The sequence below is a fragment of the Schistocerca gregaria genome, chromosome 3 (genome assembly GCF_023897955.1).
Source record: "Schistocerca gregaria isolate iqSchGreg1 chromosome 3, iqSchGreg1.2, whole genome shotgun sequence".
NCBI lineage: Eukaryota > Metazoa > Arthropoda > Insecta > Orthoptera > Acrididae > Schistocerca > Schistocerca gregaria.
The window spans coordinates 569095030-569107049 of record NC_064922.1 but is presented as its reverse complement, the minus strand read 5'-3'; the positions used below and the strand labels follow the sequence as shown (position 1 = coordinate 569107049).

The window sequence follows — 12020 nt, the reverse complement described above, 5'->3', positions numbered from 1 at the left end:
ACCCAGGATTTACCGTAATTATGTTAGTAACTGAAACTCAAATAATGTTAAAACGGCCAGTAAGGTGCATCTTATAATCATTCTAACTTCAGATATTTCGAATTTATTTTTCCTCCTGAAATATTACTGTTCTCCTTCGGCCGATTTATTTATGCGACCCAGGCGGCAATTCCTCTTATTTTCAACAAGATTTCTATTTGTGGTACCGATATAGAGAGAGGATCAAGTAGATAAAATACGAGGGCTAGTGGAAATCCTTGGGTAACAGAAGATTCATTAAATTTTATCGATGAAAGGAGAAAATATAAAAATGCAGTAAATGAAGCAGGAAAAAAGGAATACAAACATTTATAAATGAGATCGACAGGTAGTGCAAAATGGCTAAGCAGGGATGGGTAGAGGAAATGTAAGGATGTAGAGGCTTATCTCACTAGGGGTAAGATAGATACTGCCTACAGGAAAATTAGAGAGACCTTCGGAGATAAGAGAACCACTTGTATGAACATCAAGACATAGGATGGAGACCCAGTTCTAAGCAAAGAAGGGAAATCAGAAAGGTGGAAGGAGTACATAGAAGGTCTATACAAGGGTGATGTACTTGAGGACAATGTTATGTAAGCCACCTAACAGTTATTTGTTGCAGCCATAAAGGAAGGCGCTGAGAGATATCAATGTAGATGAAAACATTACTGTTCTTACTGCAGATAAGGGTAATGCCACCGTCATATTGAAGAACTATCATGGAAAGATCAATGATATTTTGGTTCCCTCCAGTTATAAGAACTTCAAAAAGATCCGATTATGAAGATTTTAGTAATTACCAACCGTCAGATGAAAACGTCTTCATTCTGCTCCAATGATAAGAAGCTGTTTTGTGAAACAGAAGCGTACCAACCTAGACTCTATAGTTACCCAAAGTGCGCAAATCTGAGGTTCCTTTGAGTGACATTGTTAGCGCTGTAAGTGGTGCCACTCTCGAGTTCGCTAAACATCTTTCTCATTCCTCCAACCTCATGTTGGTAGGATTGACAGTCATATTAAAAATTCAGCTAAATTCATTAACAAGTTAAGGTTAATGGGGGTTGACCCGGATGATATCCTCCTTATTTTTTATATTGTGTCGTTATTTACCATGATTTCGGTAAACGAAGTTATCTCGTGCATAGCGGATACATTGTGGCATTATTCCGACTGCGTCAAATCAAATTACTTTCAATACAATAGCCACTTTTATGAACATATTGACGGCGTGGCTATTGGCAGTCCTGTTAATCCTGCAATGTATGGAGACCTTTGAGCAACGGGCGCTACAGGCTGCCATTAAGAGACTAGCCAGATGGTATCGCTATGTCGGTGACACTTTCGTAGTATGGACACACTGAGCAGAGGATCTGGATGCCTTCCTCACACATCTATCAGCATAAAGCCGAAAATCCAATTTACTATGAAGACGGAGAGTAATGGGCAACTGAATCTTCTGGATGTGTCTGTGATTAAACGATGGGACGGAACGTTGAGCCATAATGTATATAGAAAGGCCACACATACTGATCGTTATCTGCATAAAGATTCAAACCACCACCCTACACAAGAATGAGATGAAATAAAAAATTTAGTAAGCAGGGCGTAAAAAATTGGTGAACATGTTTATTTCGAAGATAATTCTGAACATCTACGGTGAACTATCGTGAAGAATGGTTATTCTAGCAACGAGTGAGGTAGAGCATTTCGCTCTAGGCAGAGAATTAGGAGCAACGACGAACAACAGTCGCCCAATAGCAAGGTTTTTCTTTCGTTCATCGGTAAGGTCACAGATCGCATTGGGGAAGCGTTAAGCCAGTATGGCGTGGGAACTATTTTCAGACCCACCACGAAAATAAAAGAATATTTAAGATCCGCAAAAGATGCACGACATCCTTTGACTACAGCGGGGATATGTAAAATTCCTTGTAGTTATGGACAGGTTTATATCGGTTCCACAAAGAGAAGGTTTAACATCCGTCTTGTTGAACATAAGAAGAATTTCCACCTGGGTCGCATAAATAAAAAAGCTTGACGATCAATTACTTTATATCGAGAACGTTGGCATTACCAGAGACTGCCTCATAGCCGACGCCACCTGAAGGAGAGTGGCGCCCTATGTACTGCCTATATAATCAGCGCTTCCTCGAGTTCTCTTTGCAGTTCCCCCATTTACCTCGGAGGATGTGTCCCGCAGTCGGAGACGTAACGTGATGGGAGAGTTTTAAACATCGACCAAGTTCTATCAATTTTAATTGTTATTACAGCTTGTTTGCCGAGGGATACAGTTTCTCAAAACTGCGTTGTAAATGTCCTCTATTATAGGATGTGAATGACTGAAGAATGTAATATATGAAGAGGGAAAGAGGAGTCATTTTTAGTAACGAATGTCAAATTATGACAGATGTAGGTTAATCGTTTAATTTTGGTCTAATGAGAGGTACAGCCAAGTTACGAGTATACCATTCCTTTGTACGACCAGTTGTTACATGTGGGTCAGGAAGGCGCACGATGTCAGAGACACGTATTAACAACTTAAGGGTATTAAAGAGAAACATCATTTGAAAAAGTTATGGGCCTTTGAGAGAGACAGAGGTCCAGAGACTAGGATACAACAACGAGCTGGAACATATTCAGGCGAAAGATACAGTACAATTTATTACATGTAAAATAATACACCGGCTAGGACATATGAAGAGCACGATATGTGAGTGGTTGCCCAAACGAATAACGAAATACAGATTGTATTCCACCAGCTTGAAATGCCGACAAAGACGTCAGACATATCCTTAAAAATATAGAGAGCCGAGGATGGAAGATAATAACAGATAAGTATGGAGGCAGATTGTTGAGAAGGGCTAGGTCCATCAAAGGCTGTAGTGTCAAAGAAGGAGAAGAAGAAGAAAAAAATTAATTTTAGTGAAGTTGTGGAAGACCTCGTCTTTCAGCGAGCGATAACTTTGCACATCAGTCATCAGTGGCACCGGAGCCCTTTAATGTCAAATCTACTGTGGAACTGGTTTAGTCTGGTATTCTTTAATACAACTGTCTCGTAGCCACTGATGGAAATTTGTGGTACATTCCTATGGGATCAGACTGCTGAGTCATCGGTCCCTAGGCTTACACTCTAGGTAACCTAACTTAAACTAACTTACGCTAAGGACAACACTCACGCCCATGACAGAGGGAGGATTCCAACCTCCTGCAGGGGAGCCACGCGAACATAGGAAAGGCGCCTGAGACCACTCGGCTTCCCCGCGCGGTGCCCCTGACGATATAACTATTCAGAATGGGACCATATTCTTATTTTTTCCGTCTAGAGATTAGTTTTTATGTTGATGTGTTTCACTTTTCCATAGGATTTTTAATACTAGAAGACCCAACTCTTATTGCTGGTCTCAGTAATGAGTTCGAGGATACAGTTGGACCCTGCCTTCATTTGTCGACGGTGGAACAACAGTCAAATGCGGCCGATAAGTTGAGAGAATTCTACTTTGGCAATGACACCATTTCCTTGAACGATTCGGACAATCTGGTCAACGTGAGTACTCAATTAGTAATTAGTATCACCTTATGTCCTGAGAAACGTGTAGACAGTTGCTTATTAAATGTTATGTAGTATCTCATACAGAGTGTAACGAAAAGGTGTGGCCAAACTTTCAGAAAACATTCCTCACACACAGAGGAATAAAATACGTTACCAACTTTTAATTCTGAGATTCATAACTAGTGTTCGTTGCTTCAATTTGAACGAAGGTAATCTTAACATGGAACTCACTTCAATGACTGTCTTAATATGTTTCAAACTTCGTTTCTTGCGCAGACATGTGAATAAATTCTCTGCTCGTGTCGACATATGGTTAACGGCATTGCTCTACTAACGTCAACGCATAGCTGCAGCTGTTTACTGTTCATCACGAACGTTGTTTCCAGTGCAGTGCAGTAGAAATGTACTCAGATCCGTGGTTGGCACATGCCTGTTTGCTGTGCGAATTAGCAGATGGTGATGGCTGTGGAGCTCGACTTTTTTTTTTTTTTAAATCGGAAGAGATATCCAAAACAATCGTTCTCGGAGAGGAGGACACTTGAAGCAATTTACAATTGTCATAGGGGGCAAGGAATGTTTAAGCCAACTACTCGCGACTGGAGGAGGCCTAGAAGGAAGTTGGGTAGGCACTTACTCTTACACTTGACGACAACCCTAGTACACTCATTTAAAACAAGTAATGTTGACCAAGTAACTGCCTGGAGAGTAGCCTGCTGTATTCGTGCCAAGTACAGAGTTTGCAGGCCCTATCAGCAGCTGATTTTCCCGAAGCGCTACTCTTTAACCAATGGTTCATTGAACTATGTGTCCAGTCGCACGTCAGTGCGAATGTGCTTTTCACGGATGAGATTAAGTTTCAGCGTGATCATTACACTCAGAACGTATGGGCTGTCGAGCGTCCTCATGAAATTGTGCAGCAACGTTTTGGCTGCCGTTGTTGGTGACTATTTCTTAGGCTCAACGGAGAAACTTAAACACAGTTTCTTAGAGAATACTCTACATGTTCTGCTACGAGATGTGCCTTTACGAGTGAGACAAATCATATACTTCACGCCCAATGGAGCTCCTCCTGACTTCAGTGTTAATGTTCGCACGCTTCTAAATAACAGTTTCCGCGACAAACGGATGAGTAGAGGTGGGCCAATTCCTTGGGCTACATGCACCTCGGACCAAAACATACAAGACGTTTATTTGTGACGGCTTTCGAAAGCTGTTGCGTACTGAAGCCCGGTACAAGATGTTCATAGTCTTCGTACTTGTACTGTGGAACATTCTGAAACAAGCGATTTCTAGGGGTACATCAGAGCATCAGAGATTGAGTGCATATGCGGGCTGATGAATGTATGCTTGCTAACGGTGAGCATTTTGAATATTTCAAACTGTGCTGATACGTTCTTGTCCTGTGTGTTTTCCATGGTTATTGCTTTGGAGAGTAGTAAAAACTGAACTCTAATATGAAAATAAAGCATTCCCGTTCCCACGACAATATAACACATTTTCCTCCTGCTAGTGCGAGGAATGTTTCCTGAAAGTTTGGCAATAGTATTTTGTTCCATCCTGTATGGATAGTGACTTATTTGCTAAGACGTCGTGAAAATTTACTTTCACGTTACATCCCATTCTTTTAAGTTGAGAGTTTAAAAACAACAAGATACATTGCAAGGTATGTGTACATCTTGGATGTATGAATGGCTGGACGCACAAAAATACATGAGAGCTATCTAAGAGCGGTAACTAGGCAAAAGTTCTACATGTAAGTATTACAGGAAACATTACTAATAGGTTAAGGGTTTGGTCACACACAATGAGTAAAGAAGTAATTACTATAATATTGCGACATTTATTTGATTACAATATGAAATACAGTAATATGAGTTTTGTTGTTATATCCCACAATAGAATAAGGAACTCACAGTTTTATTAATTCACTCCTAAATTAAAAATAATATACTTCACAAGGAATTTCATTATATTATTTGTAAATATTTTCGTGCGTTTGTAGAATAACTGATCACTATCTCTGTCTAATCAATGTGGGCCTATGAAGCATCTTGCTTCTCGTGATTTTCCACTTTCCCAAGCTTTTCCATTTGACGAGTAAACTTATTTCGGAGGTATGGATTGTTAATTATCCTCTCCATTAGAGAAAAACACTTCTTTTATCAGATCTTCCCTCCATGTAGTTGGGATGTTGCTGTGAAAAGACACTTATTCATACTCCATCCATTACGTTTGTCCATAAGACAATGTACCATTTTTATGACTGTCCCTTTCAGATCTATGTATATGCCTTCTGATCAAATTAATCAACTCCCGATTTACACTCGTTATAGAATAAAATTTTCTTATTTGGTTTTTATGTTCTTCGGCTACAGTGGTGCTGTGGTGTAGCGTACTTACTACAGCAATATGGCCGAAGCCTTCATTTGGAGTAGAATTTTCTATTTTTCTTGTTACACTACCTCTTGATAGACCGGTTCCAGTTTTCATGCTACTATGTACACGTATTCTACTCATCTGTGGCAGTGATTTACTCTAATGAGTTCCATCATGACGTATAAGGAAATTAGAAATTCTGTCCTCTGTATCATCTAATTCTTCACAATTTTGTTTGACTTAGGTTCATTATTCTGGCATCGGTGTCCGAAACTGCTGTCTCCTTGATCAAAGAGAGTTTGATCATCAAGTCATCCTGTAATTCATACCGCAGGAGATGGACTCTCAATACCCTAGTACAGCAAGCTGTCACTGGACGATCACTTTAAACTTTCGTGGTTATGTCATCATTGTCTTAACACAGTTCCATTGGTAAGATTTTTTATCAGTTCTCCGCGGTTAATGAGTGTTCCCTTAATGTCCCAATTTTTTCCTATTTATGACAGACCAGAGTTGGCTATAAAGGTTTTTTCCACCCGACGCAGACGTTGTATGTCCTGACTGCACTCCTCTTTTAATGTGGACTGCATTTCAGCACTACGTTCAGTAAGGGGTCAACTTACCAGTCTTCTAGTCTGTTATATTACAGATTAGGTGAGCGACATCTTTCACTACACGGCGTCCATTACCACAGTTTCTGCCCTTTACATTTTAACTTCCAATGATATGCTCTAGTTCCCCATGTCTTTTACTGGGGCCTGAGTGTCCATTAGCACTGTTTCTGTCCTACAGGCCTTATGTGCAGTGAATTGTCTTTATTCCGTAGGTATTTTATTGGGGCATCAGTTTTGTGGCTTTCGACATTCAACTAGGATGTATAAATTCAAAGTTTAGCCTTTCGTTTTTCAACCTTTGAAGAGGCTACGAAATTAATCTGTTTTCAGCTTGAGCGTTAAGACATCGTGCATTCTCTCTGGCCTTATGAAGCGAGAAATTGTGAATAAATACCTGTTCCTTTTGCTCGCTGTTACGTGATTTGTATTAATAGAATATTGTAAAACACACTTTTTGTATTCAATACAGGTTATCGCCTGAACATTTGACTACAGTGATATGAATCGGGTTGTGTTAACTAATACATGAACATATATACAGCTAATGCGACCTTGAAGAAATGTAATTCATTTTCAATAAAAAATATTTAAGATTATTTTGGAGAATTTTAGAAATATCCTTACACTAACGCCTCAGCATTCGTTGACACAAAATTTCGATGACTTGTGCTGATTTCAGTTGATAGTTTTTCCGCTTACAGATAGTATGGAAAAAGTGTTCTAAGTAAAGAATAATGGTTATGCTGTTTATGAAAGGAAACTGAGAATAAGACTTATCTTCATACGAGTAAACGGTTATAGCTTTCACAGTACAAAGCGTTTAATGGTTCCAAACAGACAACTGTTATCAGTAATCTGTTTTAACCCACCATTAAGATAAAAGATAAATAAACTGCTGAAAGATGGCTGTTTCACTAGGGAGTTTAAAAGACCTTTGTCATGCACCAGACATGTAGGATTACAAAGTTCATAAGTTTTCAGCGAATCATGTGTCTTTCCGAAGAAAATCAATTGTATTTCCAAGAATTGCACAGGACACCAACAACATGAAAGGAATTTTAATGAAATGTATTGAGAAAATGAAAGGTTTCTGGCTAAATGAAGTGTTTCATGCATCGAAGGCTAACACCACATAGGAGAAGCAGCGACATGAGACGTTATGGTTGTGAAATTTCTCTCAGAATTTGAGGTGACATGCAAATTATACATGTAAATAAAATCTGAGCTCTAGCAAAGTGAGAAACGTAACACAGAATTTAAAGTGTCGGAGATGGTATTTGTGATCGTCTTATCGGAAAGTTCAACTATAGACGTGGATTCCATCCATGACGTTAGATGTCTTGTTGCTTGCACTTACACTACTGGAAATTGAAATAAGAACACCGTGAATTCATTGTCCCAGGAAGGGGAAACTTTATTGACACATTCCTGGGGTCAGATACATCACATGATCACACTGACAGAACCACAGGCACATAGACACAGGCAACAGAGCATGCACAATGTCGGCACTAGTACAGTGTATATCCACCTTTCGCAGCAATGCAGGCTGCTATTCTCCCATGGAGACGATCGTAGAGATGCTGGATGTAGCCCTGTAGAACGGCTTGCCATGCCATTTTCACCTGGCGCCTCAGTTGGACCAGGGTTCGTGCTGGACGTGAAGACCGCGTGAGACGACGCTTCATCCAGTCCCAAACATGCTCAATGGGGGACAGATCCGGAGATCTTGCTGGCCAGGGTAGTTGACTTACACCTTCTAGAGCACCTTGGGTGGCACGGGATACATGCGGACGTGCATTGTCCTGTTGGAACAGCAAGTTCCCTTGCCGGTCTAGGAATGGTAGAACGATGGGTTCGATGATGGTTTGCATGTACCGTGCACTATTCAGTGTCCCCTCGACGATCACCAGAGGTGTACGGCCAGTGTAGGAGATCGCTCCCCACACCATGATGCCGGGTGTTGGCCCTGTGTGCCTCGGTCGTATGCAGTCCTGATTGTGGCGCTCACCTGCACGGCGCCAAACACGCATACGACCATCATTGGTACCAAGGCAGAAGCGACTGTCATCGCTGAAGACGAGACGTCTCCATTCGTCCCTCCATTCACGCCGGTCGCGACACCACTGGAGGCGGGCTGCACGATGTTGGGGCGTGAGCGGAAGACGGCCTAACAGTGTGCGGGACCGTAGCCCAGCTTCATGGAGACGGTTGCCAATGGTCCTCGCCGATACCCCAGGAGGAACAGTGTCCCTAATTTGCTGGGAAGTGGCGGTGCGGTCCCCTACGGCACTGAATAGGATCCTACGGTCTTGGCGTGCATCCGTGCATCGCTGCGGTCCGGTCCCAGGTTGACGGGCACGTGCACCTTCCGCCGACCACTGGCGACAACATCGATGTACTGTGGAGACCTCACGCCCCACGTGTTGAGCAATTCGGCGGTACGTCCACCCGGCCTCCCGCATGCCCACTATACGCCCTCGCTCAAAGTCCGTCACCTGCACATACGGTTCACGTCCACGCTGTCGCGGCATGCTACCAGTGTTAAAGACTGCGATGGAGCTCCGTATGCCACGGCAAACTGGCTGACACTGACGGCGGCGGTGCACAAATGCTGCGCAGCTAGCGCCATTCGACGGCCAACACCGCGGTTCCTGGTGTGTCCGCTGTGCCGTGCGTGTGATCATTGCTTGTACAGCCCTCTTGCAGTGTCCGGAGCAAGTATGGTGGGTTCTGACACACCGGGGTCAATGTGTTCTTTTTTTCCATTTCCAGAGTGTAGATTCGATTATAAAAGCGATTCAAAACCAGTTAGTTTCCTGCCTCTCCACAGGGGATGAAACCCGTGATCCATTGCGCTGCTAAAAAATCCATCTCATTGACTTTAGGACAAAAGAAAATGTTTAGTGACGAATGTTGCTACGCTATTTTGAATTTCACCTCGGCAGTCCAAGACCATCAAAAGCTTTTGGATAGCGTGGACAAAGGTTACGCGGACAATTAAAGTTGGGTTTCAGAAATTGATAAGTGGTTCCACACTGGCAGAAAGTGTACTCAGTGTAATAAATTAATTAGAAAGATTTCTTGAAGTATGGACAGAACTACAGTAGGAGCTATAACAGAGAAATTGTGTCCTTACCTTTGAAAGGCGTAAGTCATACCTTACGTTAGCTGGAAATTCCAAGGACGTTTCTACATTTTATTGTGACCCTTTGTAAGGGATAGATATTTTAGATATTCAGCAAATACTGCCTGATTTTGAAAAATAATATAATGACTGTAGTTCGAGTCTACGAGTTACTGCATGTTTCCCATGTCGCAAATAGAAACTACCTTTCCTGCAGCAAAGAAGACAGCAACAGACTGACGGATTTGAGTATGGGATGCCACTGCAGTCCGACGAAATGTTTCTGTAATTCTGTAACAAGATCTGGTTGGTAGGGCTGTGTTCAAGGTCGGCGACAGGGTGTTCGGATAGCGATCACACTCTCTCTTCTTAAACCAGGGATGGGTCATATGTCTCGAAGTAGTTTCCACAGAGATGGAGTTGACAGCTATATAGGACTTCTCTGCAGGTCATGAACAGGGCTCCAGAACACATTTTGAAGAAGTAGTTTTCGGTGTGACCACATAAAGTAACATTCCGTTTCAACAGTGTTTGAACTGGAAGTGGCATTACAAGAGCCTTGCCTTTGTACCTGCTGTCTGGAGTGTATTTCTTCTCTACTTCGGAAGGCACATTATGCTACTAGTCACAAGTCTTACGTTAGCTGCAAACCTGGAGATTCTACAGGTGTCTTGCCATTTCATTGAGTTCACTTCTAAGTCACACAGATATTTTAAACTAGCTGCTACGAGCAGCTGCACTCGAATACAGTACCATCAGTACGATGAGTGACGGGTACTAAGCTGTTGTAAATGCAATAACATCAGCTGCACTAACGTGTCTGACTTTTCGAGTAAGTACAGTTCGTGATGTGTGCTCCGCTTTCACCTCTCCCGAGCTGTCCGAATTCACAGTGCACTGACATGCTCAGCTGCCTTGCTAATCATTGCGTACGGTGGGTGGGGAGAGACCATGGGCAGGAGTGCAAACCTTCTCTTTGTGCAACTGAATAATGTGTTTTCGTTTTGAACGGCCAGTGTCGGTTGGTCACAGCCAGTGTGCTCCCTACCGCCTTTGGATAAGCAGCTGCCAGCAGCAAGTCGTATACCCCTAGCTTACTTATTTGTTACATAGTTTAATTCTTAATTTCTTTTCGTGTTTTTGGTACTTGCATTGTTTAATTCATACCTTTCAGGCGTATTTTCGTATTTGAGAGTTGTAGCATCGCGCTTTAGTGTTTACATCGTAGATTCTTACTTAAATTGCTTGTGAGTTTCGTATAGGAGGTGTAATTTCGAGTTTCAGTTACTGTAATCGTAAATTCAGGCAGATTTTAGCGCAGTCGTTAGGCATTTGCACAGGTTTGTTAATACATTCTTTGCGTGTTTCGCTTGCGTTATCTAGGCAGAGACTCGTGTTTCAGTAACTGTTGTTCAACATCGATTAGAATGGACAGGGACTGCGATTGCTGTGTTCGGATGAGGGCTGAGTTGGCATCCCTTCGCTCGCAGCTGCAAGCGGCGCTGACTTCGGTCGCGCAGCTGGAGGCTGTTGCCAATGAGCACCACTGTGGGGAGCCGGACTCGGGTATCACGGGGATGTCAACCTCGTCCCGTCTTTGCCCAGACCGGTCTGCCGCTGTGGTTGCGCCGGTTGCTGCCCGCAGTGGGGCTGAGCCCTCGCCTGTGGTTGATTGGGAGGTCGTTCTAAGGCGTGGCAGGCAGCGAAAGACGTCCCCGGAGGCTGATCAGAAAGCCTCCCCGGTGCGTCTGACAAACAGGTTTCAGGCACTGTCTCTGGCTGAGCTAGATGCAGCTGCCCGCCCTGTTTCAGAGGATCATTCTCAGCCTTCAAGGTCCGAGCAATCGCAGAGGGTGGGCTTATTGGTAGATGGGAGCTCCAATGTTAGGCGCGTAATGGGGCCCCTTAGGGATATGACGGCTAAGGAGGGGAAGAAATCCAGTGTGAACTCTGTGTGCATTCCGGGTGGAGTCATTCCTGATGTGGAAAGGGTCCTTCCCGATGCCATAAAGAGCACAGGGTGCAGCCAGCTGCAGGTGGTGGCACATGTCGGCACTAATGACGAGTGTCGCTTTGGATCTGAGGAAATTCTCTCTGGATTCCAGCGGCTATCTGATTTGGTGAAGGCTGCCGGTCTCGCTTACGAGATGAACGCAGAGCTCACCATCTGCAGCATCGTCGACAGAACCGACAATGAACCTTTGGTGCAGAGCCGGGTGGAGGGTCTGAATCAGAGGCTCAGACGGTTTTGCGACCTTGTTGGCTGTAGATTCCTTGACTTGCGCCATAGGGTGGTGAGGTTTCGGGTTCCGCTGAATAGATCAGGAGTTCACTA

At 43.2% G+C, this 12020-nt stretch overlaps 1 protein-coding gene across 1 annotated transcript in view; it reads left to right on the top strand.

Moving 5' to 3' along the window:
• The window catches only part of LOC126354558 (fatty acyl-CoA hydrolase precursor, medium chain-like), an 86159-nt gene that overhangs the window by 46461 nt on the left and 27678 nt on the right, over positions 1–12020 (top strand). The window contains exon 7 of the mRNA XM_050004301.1: positions 3381–3562. Within this exon, the coding sequence (XP_049860258.1) occupies positions 3381–3562 (182 nt within the window). The remainder of the gene's footprint in view (positions 1–3380; positions 3563–12020) is intronic.